The sequence below is a fragment of the Ascaphus truei genome, unplaced genomic scaffold, assembly GCF_040206685.1.
Source record: "Ascaphus truei isolate aAscTru1 unplaced genomic scaffold, aAscTru1.hap1 HAP1_SCAFFOLD_335, whole genome shotgun sequence".
NCBI lineage: Eukaryota > Metazoa > Chordata > Amphibia > Anura > Ascaphidae > Ascaphus > Ascaphus truei.
Window position 1 is genome coordinate 326,264 of NW_027456344.1, and position 20,496 is coordinate 346,759.

The window sequence follows — 20,496 nt, forward strand, 5'->3', positions numbered from 1 at the left end:
CGTGTATCTATCCATGTAGCCACCATCCACGTATCTACCATACGTGTATCTATCCATCTAACAACCATCCATGTATCTACCATACGTGTATCTATCCATCTAACAACCATCCATGTATCTACCATACGTCTATCTATCTATCCACCATCCATGTATCTACCATACGTGTATCTATCCATCTAGCCACCATCCATGTACCTACCATACTTATATCTATCCATCTAGTCACCATCCATGTATCTCCTATATGTGTATCTATCCATCTTGCCACCATCCATGTATCTCCTATGTGTATCTATCCATCTTGCCACCATCCATGTATCTACCATACGTGTATCTATCTATCTAGCCACCATCCATGTATCTACCATACGTATCTATCCATCTACCCTCTGTGTATCTACCCTCTGTATATCTATCCATCTACTCTCCGTGTATCTATCCATGTATCCTCCATGCATTTATCCATCTACCCTCTTTGTATCTATCCATCAACCCTTCGTGTATCTATCTATCTACCCTCTGTGTATCTATCCATCTACCCTCTGTGCATCTCGTCTCCCAACCCCGTGTCTCTATCCATCCGTCTCCAATTCCTTTGTATCTCTCCATTCGTCTCCCATCCCTGTGTCTCTATCCATCAGTTTCCCATCCCCGTGTCTCTATCCATCCGTCTCCCATCCCCGTGTCTCTATCCATCAGTTTCCCATCCCCGTCTCTATCCATCAGTTTCCCATCACCGTGTCTCTATCCATCCGTCTCCCATCCCCGTGTATCTATCCATCTTGTCTCCCATCCCCGTGAATCTTTCCATACGTCTCTCTTCCCCGTGAATCTATTCATCCGTCTCCCATCCCTGTGTATCTAACCATTCGTCTCCCATCCCCGGGTCTCAATCCATCCATCTCCCATCCCTGTGTTTCTATCCATCCGTCTCCCATCCCCGTGTTTCTATCCATCCGTCTCCCATCCCCGTGTTTCTATCCATCCGTCTCCCATCCCCATGTCCTTATCCATCTGTCTCCCATCCCAGTGTCTCCCATCCATTCATCTCCAATCCCTGTGTCTCTATCCATTCATCTCCTATCCCCGTGTATCTATCCATCCGTCTCCCATCCCCGTGAATCTATCCATCCGTCTCCCATCCCCGTGTATCTATCCATTCATCTCCCATCCCCGTGTATCTATCCATCCGTCTCCCATCCCTGTGTATCTATCCATCCATCTCCCATCCCCATCCCTCTATCCATCTCGTCTCCCATCCCTGTGTCTCTATCCATCCGTCTCCCTTTCCCGTGTCTATATTCATCTGTCTCCCTTCCCCATCCCCCCATCCATCCGTCTCCCGTCCCTCTATCCATCCGTCTCCCACCCCCAGGTGTCTATCCATCTCGTCTCCCATCCCCGGGTCTCTATTCATCCGTCTACCATCCCAGTGTCCTTATCCATTCGTCTCCCGTCCCTGTGTCTCTATCCATCCCCGTGACTCGATCCATCCGTCTCCCATCCCCCTGTCTCTATCCATCCGTCTCCCATCCCCCTGTCTCTATCCATCCGTCTCCCATCCCCGTCTCTATCCATCCGTCTCCCATCCCAGTGTCTCTATCCATCTGTCTCCCATCCCCGTGTCTCTATCCATCCGTCTCCCATCCCAGTGTCTCTATCCATCTGTCTCCCATCCCAGTGTCTCTATCCATCTGTCTCCCATCCCCGGGTCTCTATCCATCCGTCTCCCATCCCCCTGTCTCTATCCATCCGTCTCCCATCCCCGTCTAAATCCATCCGTCTCCCATCCCCGTGTCTCTATCCATCCGTCTCCCATCCCCGTCTCTATCCATCCGTCTCCCATCCCTGTGTCTCTATCCATCCGTCTCCCATCCCTGTGTCTCTATCCATCCGTCTCCCACCCCGTGTCTCTATCCATCCCCGTCTCTATCCATCCGTCTCCCACCCCGTCCCTCTATCCATCCGTCTCCCACCCCGTCCCTCTATCCATCCGTCTCCCATCCCCCTGTCTCTATCCATCCGTCTCCCATCCCCGTCTCTATCCATCCGTCTCCCATCCCAGTGTCTCTATCCATCCGTCTCCCATCCCCGTCTCTATCCATCCGTCTCCCATCCCCGGGTCTCTATCCATCCGTCTCCCATCCCCCCGTCTCTATCCATCCCTGTGTCTCTATCCATCCGTCTCTCATCCCCGTCTCTATCCATCCATCTCCCATCCCCGTCTCTATCCATCCGTTTCCCATCCCCGTCTCTATCCATCCGTCTCCCATCCCAGTGTCTCTATCCATCCGTCTCCCATCCCCGTCTCTATCCATCCGTCTCCCATCCCAGTGTCTCTATCCATCCGTCTCCCATCCCCGTGTCTCTATCCATCCGTCTCCCATCCCCGTCTCTATCCATCCGTCTCCCATCCCCGGGTCTCTATCCATCCGTCTCCCATCCCCGTGTCTCTATCCATCCGTCTCCCATCCCCGTGTCTCTATCCATCCGTCTCCCATCCCCGTCTCTATCCATCCGTCTCCCATCCCCGTGTCTCTATCCATCCGTCTCCCATCCCCGTCTCTATCCATCCGTCTCCCATCCCCGTCTCTATCCATCCGTCTCCCAGACCCATCTCTATATCCATCCGTCTCCCATCCCCGTCTCTATCCATCCGTCTCCCATCCCCGTGTCTCTATCCATCCGTCTCCCATCCCCATGTCTCTATCCATCCGTCTCCCATCCCCGGGTCTCTATCCATCGGTCTCCCATCCCGTGTCTCTATCCATCCGTCTCCCATCCCCGTCTCTATCCATCCGTCTCCCATCCCCCTGTCTCTATCCATCCGTCTCCCATCCCCGGGTCTCTATCCATCCGTCTCCCATCCCCGTGTCTATCCATCCATCTCCCATCCCCGGGTCTCTATCCATCCGTCTCCCATCCCCGTGTCTCTATCCATCCATCTCCCATCCCCGGGTCTCTATCCATCCGTCTCCCATCCCCGTCTCTATTCATCCGTCTCCCATCCCCGTGTCTCTATTCATCCGTCTCCCATCCCCGGGTCTCTATCCATCCGTCTCCCATCCCCCTGTCTCTATTCATCCGTCTCCCATCCCCGTGTCTCTATTCATCCGTCTCCCATCCCCGTGTCTCTATCCATCCGTCTCCCATCCCCCTGTCTCTATCCATCCGTCTCCCATCCCCGTGTCTCTATTCATCCGTCTCCCATCCCCGTGTCTCTATCCATCTGTCTCCCATCCCCGTCTCTATCCATCCGTCTCCCATCCCCGGGTCTCTATCCATCCGTCTCCCATCCCCGGGTCTCTATCCATCCGTCTCCCATCCCCGTCTCTATCCATCCGTCTCCCATCCATCCGTCTCCCATCCCCCTGTCTCTATCCATCCGTCTCCCATCCCCTCTACCCGAGTATGTAATTATCTACCTTAGCGAGAGGGTGAGGTATTTTAAAATCCCTTTGTCACCCACTCCAAATCTCACCTCCCCCCCCCCAGAAAATCCCTGGGCTTTTAAATATGGCCACCACACACTTCCTTCCCAAATGAAAATGACACAGAAGACGCAGAAGAGTGCTTTCAGTTTATTGCAAATCCCATATATAAAAGAGGGACCCCATTAAAAAATAGCCCCATAGAATAACCGAAGAATCGTAATTAACAACTCCATCATTAGCTTCCTTAACTAACTTTATGAACTGAAATCCAGACTAAGTATCCAATGTACTGGTTGGGCCCCAAATCTTGCTCCACCCCTTTTCCAGAAGTATCAATGTCTTTCTATGGGGGTTTAAAATGGCCACCACCGCAGATCCGTGCTTTGTTCAATGGTGATTAGAGGGGGGGGGGGAGGGGAGAGGGACGTTGCCTGTCAGACTTGCATTGTCAACGGGTTAAATAATGAAGGGGTTAATCTCTCCCGGAGGTCGAGGCTTTGAGGCCCGGAGTCACACGCATCAAAACCACGGTGAACTGGGCAAGGAGAGTGTCGTAATGCCAAGTGCTTTCTGTCCACTGCTGCTGAGTGGGGCAGGGGGGGGGGGGTGGAAAAGAAAGAAAGAAGGGGGGGAAAGAAAGAGGGGGAAGGGGAAAGAAAGAGGGAGAGGGGGGGAAAGAAAGGGAGAGGGGGGAAAGAAAGAGGAGGAAAAGGGGAAAGAAAGGGGGGGAAAGAAAGAGGGAGGGGGAAAGAAAGAGGGAGGGGGGGGAGAAAGGAGGGAAGGGGGGGGAGAAAGGAGGGAAGGGGGAGGGAGAAAGGAGGGAAGAGGGGGGGGAGAAAGGAGGGAAGGGGGAGGGGAGAAAGGAGGGGAAAGAAAGAAAGAGGGAAGGGAGAAAAAAAGAGGGGAAGAGGGGGAGAAAGAGGGGGAATAGAGGGGGGGGGGGAAGAGAAAGGGGAAGAGGGGGAAAGAAAGAGAGGGGAAGAGGGGGGGAAGAAAGAGGGGAAGAGAGGGAAAGAGGGGGGGAGATGGTGTTGGCAGTCCTGGCAGGGGTTACGTGCAGCCGCAGTGGAAGTCTGTGTCCTGCACGGAGGTCAGGCTGCGGCCGATGCACAGGACGTGATACCACGAGTCGCAGCGGTCACACTGCACCCAGCTAACCGTGTCCTCCTGCGGGAGGCGGCAGTGCCGCCACGCACACGGCTCCGCGCTGTACACCGTCTGCGACAGGAGCAGGGGGGGGTGCTTCCTGGGGCGGCCGCGGGGCTTCCTGCGAGAGAGGGAGAGCGTAACATGTTATGCGAAGAGACGAAGCGTGTACAAGTCATTTAAAGGGTCAGCCCCACGTAGGGGCCAAGCGACCGAATGACCGCGAGGTGTTTGTCCCCCCCCCGTCCTCACCTGCCCGTCTCCACCCGCCCGGCGGCCGCTCTCCTCTCCTCCTCCCGCCTTCTCCTCCTTCTCTTCGCCATCCCTCCGTCGTTCCCAACTCCCCCCTCCTCCTCCTCCTCCTCTTGGCGATGATCCTCCTCCGGCTCGCACAGCACCCTGTGCTGGGCCTTCCTCCTGCTCCTCCTCCTCACCTCCTGCCCCGTGCGGGACGGCAGAGGCAGGCTCGGGGTGGAGGGGCGCGCCCCCTCGCCGTCCCCCCCTTGCTGCAGCTGCTGCCGCCGCATCTTGCTGATGCTGCCGATGGAGGTGAGGATGACGGTGGCGCCCGTGGTGTAGTGGGGCGTGGCGCCGCCGGCCCCGCTCAGCCGCGGCGTGCCGAGCACCGGGGTGAAGCCGGGGGGCGCCCGGGCCCGGGGGGAGGTGATGGCGGAGAAGTCGAGGGGGCGCACGCGGACCCGCTGGAAGAGGAAGTAGGTGGCGGGAGAGGAGGGGGGCGAGCGGTCGAAGCGCAGGAGGTCGCCGTCGCTCAACTCTGACCTCTGACCCCGCGGGAGGGGGACGTCGTTGATGAAGGTGCCTGGTGGGGGGGGCGGGGGGGGGGGGAGAGAGAGGTCAGAGGTGAGGAAGCAAGGGGAACATCAGTGAATATGAGTGTACACTGGGGGTATACAGGTGGTATATCAGAGTGTGTGTGATGGATATATAAGTAAGTGCCTCTATGTGTGTGCGCATGCAGGTATGCCAGTATTATTTATTTATAACGTGTGTTACAGGAAGTGACACAGTGAGAGTTACCGCTCGTGCTCACGTATGTCCTGGGCACAGAGTTATGATATATAGCATGTATGCACGTCAGTCAGCATGTATGCACGTCAGTCAGCATGTATGCACGTCAGTCAGCATGTATGCACGTCAGTCAGCATGTATGCACGTCAGTCAGTCAATATGTGTGTGTCGGCCTGTATGTATGTATGTATGTATATATATATAGATAAATGTGTATGTATGTATGTATGTATGTATATATATATATATATATATATATAATATATATATATATAGTCAGTCAGTCTGTATATATGTCAGTCAGCCTGTATCAGTCAGTCTGTATCAGTCAGTCACTGTCAGTCAGTCAGTATATATGTCAGTCAGTCAGTATATATGTCAGTCTGTATCAGTCAGTCTGTATCAGTCAGTCAGTATATATGTCAGTCTGTATCAGTCAGTCAGTCTGTATCAGTCAGTCAGTCTGTATCAGTCAGTCAGTCTGTATCAGTCAGTCAGTCTGTATCAGTCAGTCAGTCTGTATCAGTCAGTCAGTATCAGTCAGTCAGTCTGTATCAGTCAGTCTGTATCAGTAAGTCAGTCTGTATCAGTCAGTCAGTCTGTATCAGTCAGTCAGTCAGTCTGTATCAGTCAGTCAGTCTGTCTGTATCAGTCAGTCAGTCTGTCTGTATCAGTCAGTCTGTATCAGTCAGTCAGTCAGTATCAGACTGTATCAGTCAGTCAGTCAGTCAGTATCAGACTGTATCAGTCAGTCAGTCTGTATCAGTCAGTCAGTCTGTATCAGTCAGTCAGTCTGTATCAGTCAGTCAGTCTGTATCAGTCTGCATCAGTCAGTCAGTCTGTATCAGTCAGTCAGTCTGTATCAGTCAGTCAGTCTGTATCAGTCAGTCAGTCTGTATCAGTCAGTCAGTCTGTATCAGTCAGTCAGTCTGTATCAGTCAGTCAGTCTGTATCAGTCAGTCAGTCTGTATCAGTCAGTCAGTCTGTATCAGTCAGTCAGTCTGTATCAGTCAGTCAGTCTGTATCAGTCAGTCTGTATCAGTCAGTCTGTATCAGTCAGTCAGTCTGTATCAGTCAGTCAGTCTGTATCAGTCAGTCAGTCTGTATCAGTCAGTCAGTCAGTCTGTATCAGTCAGTCTGTCTGTATCAGTCAGTCTGTCTGTATCAGTCAGTCAGTCTGTATCAGTCAGTCAGTCTGTATCAGTCAGTCAGTCTGTATCAGTCAGTCAGTCAGTCTGCATCAGTCAGTCAGTCTGCATCAGTCAGTCAGTATCAGTCAGTCTGTCTGTATCAGTCAGTCTGTATCAGTCAGTCAGTCTGTATCAGTCAGTTAGTCTGTATCAGTCAGTCTGTATCAGTCAGTCAGTCTGTATCAGTCAGTCAGTCTGTATCAGTCAGTCAGTCTGTATCAGTCAGTTAGTCTGTATCAGTCAGTCAGTCTGTATCAGTCAGTCAGTCTGTATCAGTCAGTCAGTCAGTCTGCATCAGTCAGTCAGTATCAGTCAGTCAGTATCAGTCAGTCAGTATCAGTCAGTCAGTATCAGTCAGTCTGTATCAGTCAGTCTGTATCAGTCAGTCTGTATCAGTCAGTCTGTATCAGTCAGTCTGTATCAGTCAGTCTGTATCAGTCAGTCTGTATCAGACAGTCAGTCTGCATCAGACAGTCAGTCAGTATCAGTCAGTCAGTATCAGTCAGTCAGTATCAGTCAGTCAGTATCAGTCAGTATCAGTCAGTATCAGTCAGTCAGTCTGTATCAGTCAGTCAGTCTGTATATATGTCAGTCTGTATATAGGTCAGTCAATCAGTCTGTATATAGGTCAGTCAGTATATATATGTATATATATATATATATATATATATGTCAGTCAGTCAGTCAGTCTATAGGTCAGTCAGTCAGTCTATAGTTCAGTCAGTCAGTCTATAGGTCAGTCAGTCAGTCTATATGTCAGTCAGTCAGTCTATATGTCAGTCAGTCTATATGTCAGTCAGTCAGTCTATATGTCAGTCAGTCTGTCTATATGTCAGTCAGTCAGTCAGTCAGTCAGTCAGTCAATATGTCAGTCAGTCTATATGTCAGTCAGTCTGTATGTATGCATGTATGGTATGTCAGTATGTATATTTACCGCAGTCGGCGCAGGTCTCCAGCGTCACCCCCCAGTCTCCGTCCCCGTCCCGCTCGGCATGGATCTGGGCGTGGACGCGCGGGCTCCCGGGCAGGGGGACGTCGCACAGGTCGGGCCGGGCCCCCAGGCGGTACGCGCAGCGGGGCGAGTCCGGCAGGAAGGTGTACAGGTCCCGGGAGGGGGGGCCGTGACCCGACGCGGGGGGCCCCGGCTCCGAGCCCATGCGCAGGAGCTGGAAACAGGGCTGGACCTGGGACAGGGCGACAACCGACCCCACCATGGCCGACCTCGGATCCTTGGGGGTGGGTTTTTGCCCAGGGAGACCTCCGACTCGCCCCTCCCCCTGTTGCTTGGCGGGCAGCAGGCGTTAGATTTGACCTCTGACCTCAGGCTGACCTCCAACTCGCCCTCCACCACCCAGGCTGACCTTGGCTTCCCCAACGGGTGACCTTTGACCTCAGGCTCCCTACCAGGATGGCCTTTGGCTCAGATGCCAAAGTGCAGTTCGACTCCCTTTGCCCACCTGGAACCTCCCCCCGTTTAACCGCTAACCTATGACCGTCACTGCATCAAAAAAAAATGGCGGCTATGACCTCTTACCCGCTTGCTCCCCTCGCCCCCCGACTTTAACTTGAGACAAAATTATGAACCCGGGTCAACGAAACGGCCCATGACCCCGTGCCCACCCCAAACCAAAGCCTTTGACCTCAGGTCTAGAACCCAGTCTAACCTATGACCTCAGGTCTAGAACCCAGTCTAACCTATGACCTCAGGTCTAGAACCCAGTCTAACCTATGACCTGAGGTCAAGAACTCACTAACCTATGACCTCAGGTCAAGAACTCACTAACCTATGACCTAGATCCTATGGCCTAAGATCCTACTCTGACCTAGAACTTCAGGTCAAGAACCCACCCTGACCTCTGACCTAAGGTCACAATAAACAATTCACCATCTGGCCTCTAACCAAAAAGGTGTGAAAAATAGGCGTGGCTTTTCCCCCATCTCTCTCCACTTTCCCGCCTCGTGACGTCACTCTCCCGCTGGAATCGCCCCTCGAGGAAAAAGATTAGACCGCTGGTGACGTCACTGTCCTCGCGGAGACACCGCTGCTCCTGCCACGCGGTACTCGTGAGTGGTCTCGCGCCCGGGCCGCATTTGTATGTGCGCGCGCGCGCTCTCTGCCCCCTCGCGCTTCTCCCCGTCGCTCCCTGTTTCCTTGGCCGGCGCGCGCGCGGGAAATAAAAATGAGAGAAGGAAAGGCGCCTTTAAAATTTGGCGCGCCTACGCCGCTGCAAACCACGCCCCCCGTCCCTTCCCACCTCCCTGTTCCCCAATAGGACGCCTGTTAGCTGAGAACGCCACGCCCATTTTACTGCCAGCCTCCCAATTGGCAGTTGTGGACGGAAAATCACGGCCAGCTACACTTCTTCCCACCTCCTATGGTGATTGGCCAACCGCCTTTACACGTTATCTCTCTTCTGATTGGCTGTTGCTACTCCTCCCCCTTCCCCTCCTTTTCCTTAACCCGCCTTGTGATTGGCTCTTCCCAGCTTCACGATCCCCGCCTCCTATTTCTGCGCATGCGCAGCTGCTGAGCCCCTTTTCCCCCCCTGTCTTTATCAATAAACTTTATTAACAGCGCATGAATAAAGAACAACATGGCCCTCCCCGTTGCTAGGAAAGGCCCGCGGTTGCTAAGGGCGGGAAAATGGCGTCTGTTTTCTAGGCCTCTCATGAGAAAAAGGGGGAGGGAGGTCAGGCTCCCGGGCTGAGAGCCCGCGGGTTTTGTAACTGACAGGAAGATAGAGACAGAGGAGGAGGAGGGGGGGAGAAGGTAAGAGAGGAGTATATAGCAATAATAGCATAATATTATATATAGATATTTATTCCATTTTGTATTAAACCTTTGCTGTTTCAGCATAAGACCTGGAGGTGTGTGTCTCTGTGTGTGTCTGTGTGTGTGTCTCTGTGTGTGTGTCTGTGTGTGTGTGTGTGTCTCTGTGTGTGTGTGTGTGTCTCTGTGTGTGTGTGTGTGTGTGTCTCTGTGTGTCTCTGTGTGTGTGTGTCTCTGTGTGTGTGTGTCTCTGTGTGTGTGTGTGTGTGTCTCTGTGTGTGTCTCTGTGTGTGTGTGTGTGTGTGTGTGTCTCTGTGTGTCTGTGTGTGTGTGTGTGTGTGTGTGTGTGTGTGTGTGTGTCTCTGTGTGTCACAAGGAGAGAGAGAAGAGATAAATTATAATATAAAGGGAGAATATATTTAAAAAATACTTATTGATTGAGACAATGTTATTACTATTAACATTTATAATGTGTCAACTTATTGTATGTGTGTATATATATATATATATCTCTCACATTCTTCACTCGTATTATTTCACTCCATAAAAAAGGTCACTGCTTCTTCCTCACTTTATTTTTCTTAGTGTGTGTATATGTGTGTGTGTGTATATATGTATATATATATATATATGTATATATATATATATATATATATACACAATAAGTTGACACATTGAGACAATGTTATTACTATTAACATTTATAATCAATAAGTATTTTTTAGATATATTCTCCCTTTATATTATAATTTATCTCTTCTCTCCTACAGACACACAGAGAGACACACAGAGAGACACACAGAGAGACACACAGAGAGACACACAGAGAGACACACAGAGAGACACACAGAGAGACACACAGAGAGAGACACAGAGAGAGAGACACACACACACACACACACACTTCATAAACTGGTATAATAGTGACTGTGCAGGGGAATGGTGAAATAAATATGAACTAATAAGTGCAATAGAAAAATGCCTAAATGGTTAAAGAGCCAGACAGGGAGAATTATGGGAATTTAAACAATTTTTCCCCATATATATCCATGAAAAATAATTTGTCATTTTATACAGAGCATTGAGCAACCATGGACGAGAAATTGCTGGATCCACCATCTGTATATTGTGTTCCCAAGGGGACAGGTAAATGACATGGGGAAAGCAGGGTGACACAGACAGAAGGGAGCTATGAGTCTGTCCCTCCCCCCGCAGGGTGTCACAGTGACACAGACAGAAGGGAGCTATGAGTCTGTCCCTCCCCCGCAGGGTGACACAGTGACACAGACAGAAGGGAGCTATGAGTCTGTCCCTCCCCCCGCAGGGTGACACAGTGACACAGACAGAAGGGAGCTATGAGTCTGTCCCTCCCCCCGCAGGGTGACACAGTGACACAGACAGAAGGGAGCTATGAGTCTGTCCCTCCCACGCAGGGTGACACAGTGACACAGACAGAAGGGAGCTATGAGGCTGTCCCTCCCCCCGCAGGATGACACAGACAGAAGGGAGCTATGAGTCTGTCCCTCCCCCCGCAGGGTGTCACAGTGACACAGACAGAAGGGAGCTATGAGTCTGTCCCTCCCCCCGCAGGGTGACACAGTGACACAGACAGAAGGGAGGTATGAGTCTGTCCCTCCCCCCGCAGGGTGACACAGTGACACAGACAGAAGGGAGCTATGAGTCTGTCCCTCCCCCCGCAGGGTGACACAGTGACACAGACAGAAGGGAGCTATGAGACTGTCCCTCCCCCGCAGGGTGACACAGAGACACAGACAGAAGGGAGCTATGAGCCTGTCCCTCCCCCCGCAGGGTGACACAGTGATACAGACAGAAGGGAGCTATGAGTCTGTCCCTCCCCCCGCAGGGTGACACAGTGACACAGACAGAAGGGAGCTATGCGTCTGTCCCTCCCCCCGCAGGGTGACAGACAGAAGGGAGCTATGCGTTTGTCCCTCCCCCGCAGGGTGACACAGTGACACAGACAGAAGGGAGCTATGAGCCTGTCCCTCCCCCCGCAGGGTGACACAGTGACAGACAGAAGGGAGCTATGTGTCTGTCCTTCCCCCCGCAGGGTGACACAGTGACACAGACAGAAGGGAGCTATGCGTCTGTCCCTCCCCCCGCAGGGTGACAGACAGAAGGGAGCTATGCGTTTGTCCCTCCCCCGCAGGGTGACACAGTGACACAGACAGAAGGGAGCTATGAGCCTGTCCCTCCCCCCGCAGGGTGACACAGTGACAGACAGAAGGGAGCTATGTGTCTGTCCTTCCCCCCGCAGGGTGACACAGTGACACAGACAGAAGGGAACTATGTGTCTGTACCTCCCCCGCAGGGTGACACAGTGACACAGACAGAAGGGAGCTATGAGACTGTCCCTCCCCCCGCTGGGTGACACAGTGACACAGACAGAAGGGAGCTATGAGACTGTCCCTCCCCCCGCAGGGTGACCCAGTGACAGACAGAAGGGAGCTATGAGTCTGTCCCTCCCCCCGCAGGGTGACACAGTGACACAGACAGAAGGGAGCTATGAGTCTGTCCCTCCCCCCCGCAGGGTGACACAGAGGGAGGGGACCTATGAGACTGTCCCTCCCCCCGCAGGGTGACACAGTGACACAGACAGAAGGGAGCTATGAGTCTGTCCCTCCCCCGCAGGGTGACACAGTGACACAGACAGAAGGGAGCTATGTGTCTGTCCCTCCCCCCGCAGGGTGACACAGTGACACAGACAGAAGGGAGTAGTATATATAATAACTCCCCCTCCCTCCCAGGTCACAGTGGGCTAATCCCCCCCTCTCACTTTGAGACTCGGCGGGTGCCTGCTTATTCCGCCCCTCCGTGGGCAGAGCTGGCTCAGCTGAGACGGGAGAATGTGGAGCTGAGAGGGAAACAGGAGAATAACGAAGGGGCCCGAGCAAGGTACCTCTAGGACTGGCACAGGGGGATATACACAGCATGGCACCTCCAGGGCTGGCACAGGGGGATATACAGAGCCTGGCACCTCTAGGGCTGGCACAGGGGGATATACAGAGCCTGGCACCTCTAGGGCTGGCACAGGGGGATATACAGAGCCTGGCACCTCTAGGGCTGGCACAGGGGGATATATACAGAGCCTGGCACCTCTAGGGCTGGCACAGGGGGATATACAGAGCCTGGCACCTCTAGGGCTGGCACAGGGGGATATACAGAGCCTGGAACCTCTAGGGCTGGCACCGGGGGATATACAGAGCCTGGCACCTCTAGGGCTGGCACAGGGGGATATACAGAGCCTGGCACCTCTAGGGCTGGCACAGGGGGATATACAGAGCCTGGCACCTCTAGGGCTGGCACAGGGGGATATACAGAGCCTGGCACCTCTAGGGCTGGCACAGGGGGATATACAGAGCCTGGCACCTCTAGGGATGGCACAGGGGGATATACAGAGCCTGGCACCTCTAGGGCTGGCACAGGGAGATATACAGAGCTTGATTAGGACATGTTCCTATACGGGGGGTGTTCTTATAACAGGGGTTCCCCCCATAGGAAGGGGCACGTCAGGCTGTGAGGAGGTGTTCTTATAAGGGGGGTGTTGTTATAACAAGGGATCCCCCCATAGGAAGGGGCACGTCAGGGCTGTGAGGAGATGTTATTATAAGGGGGGTGTTCTTATAATAGGGGTTCCCCCATAGGAAGGGGCACGTCAGGCTGTGAGGAGGTGTTCTTATAAAGGGGGTGTTGTTATAACAGAGGATCCCCATAGGAAGGGGCACGTCAGGGCTGTGAGGAGATGTTCTTATAAGGGGGTGTTCTTATTACAGGGGATCCCCCCATAGGAAGGGGCACGTCAGGGCTGTGAGGAGATGTTCTTATAAGGGGGGTGTTCTTATAACGGGTTCCCCCATAGGAAGGGGCACGTCAGGGCTGTGAGGGGATGTTCTTATAAGGGGGTGTTCTTATTACAGGGGACCCCCCCATAGGAAGGGGCACGTCAGGGCTGTGAGGAGATGTTCTTATAAGGGGGTGTTCTTATAACAGGGTTTCCCCCATAGGAAGGGGCACGTCAGGGCTGTGAGGTGATGTTCTTATAAGGGGGTGTTCTTATAACAGGGGATCCCCCCATAGGAAGAGACACGTCAGGCTGTGAGGGAATGTTTTTATAAGGGGGGTGTTCTTATAACAGGGGATCCCTCCATAGGAAGGGGCACGTCAGGCTGTGAGGGGATGTTCTTATAAGGGGGGTGTTCTTATAACGGGATCCCTCCATAGGAAGGGGCACGTCAGGCTGTGAGGGGATGTTCTTATAAGGGGGGTGTTCTTATAACGGGATCCCCCCATAGGAAGGGGCATGTCAGGGCTGTGAGGAGATGTTCTTATAAGGGGGGTGTTCTTATAACGGGATCCCCCCATAGGAAGGGGCACTTCAGGGCTGTGAGGAGATGTTCTTATAAGGGGGGTGTTCTTATAACAGGGGATCCCCCCATAGGAAGGGGCATGTCAGGCTGTGAGGAGATGTTCTTATAAGGGGGGTGTTGTTATAACAGGGGTTCCCCCCATAGGAAGGGGCACGTCAGGCTGTGAGGAGATGTTCTTATAAGGGGGGTGTTGTTATAACAGGGGTTCCCCCCATAGGAAGGGGCACGTCAGGCTGTAAGGAGATGTTCTTATAAGGGGGATGTTCTTATAACAGGGGTCCCCCCATAGGAAGGGGCACGTCAGGCTGTAAGGAGATGTTCTTATAAGGGGGGTGTTCTTATAACAGGTCCCGGGAGCGTGACCCCCCCGAGGCTCCCCCCTCAGAGTCGCGGGCGCTGGAAATCATCGCCCATCAGATGCGGGAGATTCGGCGGCTGGAGGGGGCGTTGGCCGATGCCCAGGAGAGGGAGGGGGAGCTGCGGGGGGCGGCACAGGAAGCGCACGAGCTGAGGCGGGCGCAGAGCGAGGGCGAGCACGCGGAGGAGAGGAGGAGGCGAGCTGAGGAGGCGGCGGCCAGGCATCGCCAGGAGGAGGCACGTGTGAGGGGGAGGCTGGCACTGCCGCTGCCCGCGCTGTACCTGTGCTGTGTATACATGGTGTAGTAGTGTGTGAGTGGGAGGCTGGCACTACCGCTGCCCGCGCTGTACCTGTGCTGTGTATACATGGTGTAGTAGTGTGTGAGTGGGAGGCTGGCACTGCCGCTGCCCGCGCTGTACCTGTGCTGTGTATACATGGTGTAGTAGTGTGTGTGAGGGGGAGGCTGGCACTGCCGCTGCCCGCGCTGTACCTGTGCTGTGTATACATGGTGTAGTAGTGTGTGAGTGGGAGGCTGGCACTGCCGCTGCCCGCGCTGTACCTGTGCTGTGTATACATGGTGTAGTAGTGTGTGTGTGAGGGGGAGGCTGGCACTGCCGCTGCCCGCGCTGTACCTGTGCTGTGTATACATGGTGTAGTAGTGTGTGAGGGGGAGGCTGGCACTGCCCGCGCTGTACCTGTGCTGTGTATACATGGTGTAGTAGTGTGTGTGAGGGGGAGGCTGGCACTGCTGCTGCCCGCGCTGTACCTGTGCTGTGTATACATGGTGTAGTAGTGTGTGAGGGGGAGGCTGGCACTGCCGCTGCCCGCGCTGTACCTGTGCTGTGTATACATGGTGTAGTAGTGTGTGAGTGGGAGGCTGGCACTGCCGCTGCCCGCGCTGTACCTGTGCTGTGTATACATGGTGTAGTAGTGTGTGAGGGGGAGGCTGGCACTGCCCGCGCTGTACCTGTGCTGTGTATACATGGTGTAGTAGTGTGTGTGAGGGGGAGGCTGGCACTGCCGCTGCCCGCGCTGTACCTGTGCTGTGTATACATGGTGTAGTAGTGTGTGAGTGGGAGGCTGGCACTGCCGCTGCCCGCGCTGTACCTGTGCTGTGTATACATGGTGTAGTAGTGTGTGTGAGGGGGAGGCTGGCACTACCGCTGCCCGCGCTGTACCTGTGCTGTGTATACATGGTGTAGTAGTGTGTGTGAGGGGGAGGCTGGCACTGCCGCTGCCTGCGCTGTACCTGTGCTGTGTATACATGGTGTAGTAGTGTGTGTGAGGGGGAGGCTGGCACTGCCGCTGCCCACGCTGTACCTGTGCTGTGTATACATGGTGTAGTAGTGTGTGTGAGGGGGAGGCTGGCACTGCCCGTGCTGTACCTGTGCTGTGTATACATGGTGTAGTAGTGTGTGTGAGGGGGAGGCTGGCACTGCCCGTGCTGTACCTGTGCTGTGTATACATGGTGTAGTAGTGTGTGTGAGGGGGAGGCTGGCACTGCCGCTGCCTGCGCTGTACCTGTGCTGTGTATACATGGTGTAGTAGTGTGTGTGAGAGGGAGGCTGGCACTGCTGCTGCCCGTGCTGTACCTGTGCTGTGTATACATGGTGTAGTAGTGTGTGTGAGGGGGAGGCTGGCACTGCCACTGCCCGCGCTGTACCTGTGCTGTGTATACATGGTGTAGTAGTGTGTGTGAGGGGGAGGCTGGCACTGCCACTGCCCGCGCTGTACCTGTGCTGTGTATACACGGTGTAGTAGTAGTGTGTGTGTGTGAGGGGGAGGCTGGCACTGCCTGCGCTGTACCTGTGCTGTGTATACATGGTGTAGTAGTGTGTGAGGGGGAGGCTGGCACTGCCGCTGCCCGCGCTGTACCTGTGCTGTGTATACATGACATGGTGTAACAGTGTGTGTGAGGGGGAGGCTGGCACTGCCGCTGCCCGCGCTGAACCTGTGCTGTGTATATTTGACATGGTGTAGTAGTGTGTGTGAGGGGGAGGCTGGCACTGCCCGCGCTGTACCTGTGCTGTGTATACATGGTGTAGTAGTGTGTGTGAGGGGGAGGCTGGCACTGCCGCTGCCTGCGCTGTACCTGTGCTGTGTATACATGGTGTAGTAGTGTGTTTGAGGGGGGGAGGCTGGCACCGCCGCTGCCCGCGCTGAACCTGTGCTGTGTATACATGGTGTAGTAGTGTGTGTGAGGGGGGGCTGGCACTGCCGCTGCCCGCGCTGTACCTGTGCTGTGTATACATGGTGTAGTAGTGTCTGTGAGGGGGAAGCTGGCACTGCCCGCGCTGTACCTGTGCTGTGTATACATGGTGTAGTAGTGTGTGTGAGGGGGAGGCTGGCACTGCCCGCGCTGTACCTGTGCTGTGTATACATGGTGTAGTAGTGTGTGTGAGGGGGAGGCTGGCATTGTCCCTGATTGACTGTCTTTGCCCCTCAGCTTGCGATGATGTCAGAGCGCCATAAAATGGAGGCAGAGACGCTAAGGAGCAGAGTGCAGGCGCTGGAGGCGGAGCAGAGAGAGAGACGGGAGAAGCAGGCGCAGGAAATGACATGTCTGAGGGGGGAGCTACGAGTGGCCAATCAGGATAAAGAAACTCTGGTGGAGGAGTTAGGGTAAGGGTGGGGGAGGGGGCAGATATGGGGAAGCGCGGGGGGAAGTATAGCACCTGGAGTACTTGGAGACAGAGCCTGGCCCCTCTTAGGCTAGCTCAGGGGGGAATAGAGCCCGTCACCTCCTGGGCTACATCAAGGATCATACGCTCACCCCCTCTCGTCTCCCCTGCAGTCAGTCCCGCTTGGAGCTGGACTCCCAGAATTCCCTGGTGCAGCAGCTGAGGACGTACATCGGGGAGCTGGTCCCGGATAACAGACGGGTGGAGGAGCAGAAGAGGGAGAGGATGGAGCTACAGAGCACAATAGAGGTGAGGGAAAGAATGATATATGTGTGTGTGTATATATATATGTATGTATGTATGTATGTATGTATGTATGTATGTATGTATGTATGTCGCTCCCACACATTCCCTGATCCCATCCTCCCTTCTTACTTCTGGTCATCGTCTGGCTCTTTTCATGTCTCTTGGAATCCTGTCGAGTTCCATCTTTGTCCAACGATGGTCATTTCTTCTTGTGATATGTCCGGCCCACCGCCATTTTAATTTCTTCCCCCGTGTAATGATCTCACCGACTTGTGTTTGGTTTTCGAAGACATTCTTCTTCCTGTCTCTTCGGCTATTACCCAGCATGCATCTCTCCATACTTCTTCGGGTAATACCCAGCATGCATCTCTCCATATTTCGGGTAATACCCAGCATGTATCTCTCCATACTTCGGGTAATACCCAGCATGCATCTCTCCATACTTCGGGTAATACCCAACATGCATCTCTCCATACTTCGGGTAATGCCCAGCATGCATCTCTCCATACTTCGGGTAATACCCAGCATGCATCTCTCCATACTTCGGGTAATACCCAGCATGCATCTCTCCATACTTCGGGTAATACCCAGCATGCATCTCTCCATACTTCTTTGCGTTGTCTGAAGCGTCTGAATTATCTTCGCATTTAGGGTCCAAGTTTCCCATCCCCACGTGAGCGCAGGCAGGATACGCGGGTCCAACACTTTCCTCTTGAGGCGCTGTGGAAGGTTCCGGCGTAATATTGAAATAACCTAAAAGAGCACAAACGGACCTCCACTTCAGTTACCCCTACCCGTGGGGCACCTCTGCTTTGTGAACGGATTTGCCTCCAGAACCCGGAAAGTGGCTAACACTCACAGATGTTCTTTTATGATCTTAGATATGTAGATCAGCGTGTGTTTCGCCGGTGTTCCTCTTGCCGGACCGCTCCTCCATGGAACGAACAGAACCACACGAACACAGCATACAACCGTTGACTTATCTCGAACAATTATAAAACAAAAGGGGGCGGGGGGCGGGGGGGGGAATGAAGATACACTCGCACTCTCCCAAATTTAAAACAAGCATTGAGTGTCTTAAGGGCGGACTCTCAGCCACTCCGGAGCCATCCCTCCACGCCCTCGGCTCGGGATCAGCCTCTGCTTCCACGTTCGTAGGGCACCAAGATGGGCGCCGGTCCTTCTTTTTGAGACAGTGTCCTTCGGGTGTCGATTCCCAACGTGTTTTGCCAAATAACGGGCTTCTTGGAGGGTTGTCTGCGTTGCTCTTCTAGCCAAAGACGTTTGGAGAGTGGCCAATGGACTTGTCGACGAGGTTGCTTGTCCATTGAATGCGAGTCCCATTGTACTGCAGTAGGGCCCCGCTTGTACGGCGCGTTCCGTTCCAGGTCGCCGCCGCTGAAAAGCGGAACATAGCATTTGCTATGTCCACCGGCGATTTTACATCTCTCCTACCCCTTCTGCGCATGCGCGGACTCGGCAGCCACCCTTCTGCACGTACGTAGACTCTGTGGCCCCCCCTTCTGCGCATGCGTAGACTCGGCGGCCCCCCTTCTGCGCATGCGTAGACTCGGTGGCCCCCCTTCTGCGCATGTGTAGACTCGGTGGCCCCCCTTCTGCACCTACATAGACTCTGCGCCCCGCCCCCTTCTGCGCATGCGTAGACTCTGCGGCCCCCCTTCTGCACGTACATAGACTCTGCGGCCTCCCCTTCTGCGCACGCGTAGACTCGGCGGCCCCCTTCTGCGCATGCGTAGACTCGTGGCCCCCCTTCTGCGCGTACGTAGACTCTGCGGCCCCCCTTCTGGACCTACGTAGACTCTGTGGCCCCCCCTTCTGCGCATTCGCAGACTCGGCGGCCCCCCTTCTGCGCGTTTGTAGACTCTGTTGCCCCCCCTTCTGCGCAAGTGTAGACTCTGCGTCCCCCCCTTCTGCGCATGCGTGAACTTGGCGGCCACCCTTTCTGCGCATGCGTGGACTCGGCGGCAACCCTGGACTCGGCGGCCCCTCTTTCTGCGCATGCGTGGACTCGGCGGCCCCCCTTTCTGCGCATGCATGGACTCGGGTGGCCCCCCTTCTGTGCATGCGCTAACACGGGTGCCCCCCCTCCCTTTCTGCACATGAGCGAACTCGGTGGCCCCCCTCCTACGTCGGCCTCCCCTCCTTACGTCTGCCTCGCCTCCTACGTCGGCCTCGCCTCCTACGTCGGCCTCGCCTCCTACGTCGGCCTCCCCTCCTTACGTCGGCCTCCCCTCCTTACGTCGGCCTCCCCTCCTTACGTCTGCCTCCCCTCCTTACGTCGGCCTCCCCTCCTTACGTCTGCCTCCCCTCCTTACGTCGGCCTCCCCTCCTTACGTCTGCCTCCCCTCCTTGCGTCGGCCTCGCCTCCTTGCGTCTGCCTCGCCTCCTTGCGTCGGCCTCGCCTCCTTGCGTCGGCCTCGCCTCCTTGCGTCGGCCTCGCCTCCTTGCGTCGGCCTCGCCTCCTACGTCGGCCTCCCCTCCTTACGTCGGCCTCCCCTCCTTACGTCTGCCTCGCCTCCTTACGTCGGCCTCCCCTCCTTACGTCTGCCTCGCCTCCTTACGTCGGCCTCCCCTCCTTACGTCGGCCTCCCCTCCTTACGTCTGCCTCGCCTCCTACGTCGGCCTCGCCTCCTACGTCGGCCTCCCCTCCTTACGTCGGCCTCCCCTCCTTACGTCGGCCTCCCCTCCTTACGTCTGCCTCCCCTCCTTACGTCTGCCTCCCCTCCTTACGTCGGCCTCCCCTCCTTACGTCGGCCTCCCCTCCTTGCGTCGGCCTCGCCTCCTTGCGTCGGCCTCGCCTCCTTGCGTCGGCCTCGCCTCCTTGCGTCGGCCTCGCCTCCTACGTCGGCCTCGCCTCCTACGTCGGCCTCGCCTCCTACGTCGGCCTCGCCTCCTACGTCGGCCTCCCCTCCTTACGTCGGCCTCCCCTCCTTACGTCTGCCTCGCCTCCTTACGTCGGCCTCGCCTCCTTACGTCGGCCTCGCCTCCTTGCGTCTGCCTCGCCTCCTTGCGTCGGCCTCGCCTCCTTGCGTCGGCCTCCCCTCTTTGCGTCGGCCTCCCCTCTTTGCGTCGGCCTCCCCTCCTTGCGTCGGCCTCGCCTCCTTGCGTCGGCCTCGCCTCCTTGCGTCGGCCTCGCCTCCTACGTCGGCCTCGCCTCCTACGTCGGCCTCGCCTCCTACGTCGGCCTCGCCTCCTACGTCGGCCTCGCCTCCTTACGTCGGCCTCGCCTC

The 20,496-nt window shown here is 55.1% G+C and overlaps 2 protein-coding genes across 3 annotated transcripts in view; one reads left to right on the top strand and one right to left on the bottom strand.

Moving 5' to 3' along the window:
• Positions 1 to 3,569: 3,569 nt before the first annotated feature.
• Positions 3,570 to 9,210, bottom strand: TCF19 (transcription factor 19). 2 transcript variants are annotated; one of them, XM_075583562.1, is made up of 4 exons: positions 8,474 to 9,210; positions 7,737 to 8,442; positions 4,836 to 5,403; positions 3,570 to 4,704 (listed from the first exon to the last, which is right to left on the bottom strand). In XM_075583562.1, the coding sequence occupies exons 2-4, from the start codon at positions 8,014 to 8,016 to the stop codon at positions 4,488 to 4,490; spliced, it is 1,065 nt and encodes a 354-aa protein (XP_075439677.1). In that variant the 5' UTR covers positions 8,017 to 8,442; positions 8,474 to 9,210; the 3' UTR covers positions 3,570 to 4,487. The 2 variants fall into 2 exon arrangements, with proteins under 2 accessions (XP_075439677.1, XP_075439676.1); XM_075583561.1 differs by having other exon boundaries at positions 7,737 to 9,210.
• CCHCR1 (coiled-coil alpha-helical rod protein 1) overlaps positions 9,211 to 20,496 on the top strand; it is a gene marked incomplete at its 3' end in the record, with an annotated part of 93,619 nt that continues 82,333 nt past the window's right edge. Inside the window, exons 1-6 of the mRNA XM_075583560.1 lie at positions 9,211 to 9,572; positions 10,650 to 10,718; positions 12,341 to 12,488; positions 14,308 to 14,554; positions 16,765 to 16,940; positions 17,113 to 17,248. Of these exons, the coding sequence (XP_075439675.1) occupies positions 10,664 to 10,718; positions 12,341 to 12,488; positions 14,308 to 14,554; positions 16,765 to 16,940; positions 17,113 to 17,248 (762 nt within the window). The remainder of the gene's footprint in view (positions 9,573 to 10,649; positions 10,719 to 12,340; positions 12,489 to 14,307; positions 14,555 to 16,764; positions 16,941 to 17,112; positions 17,249 to 20,496) is intronic.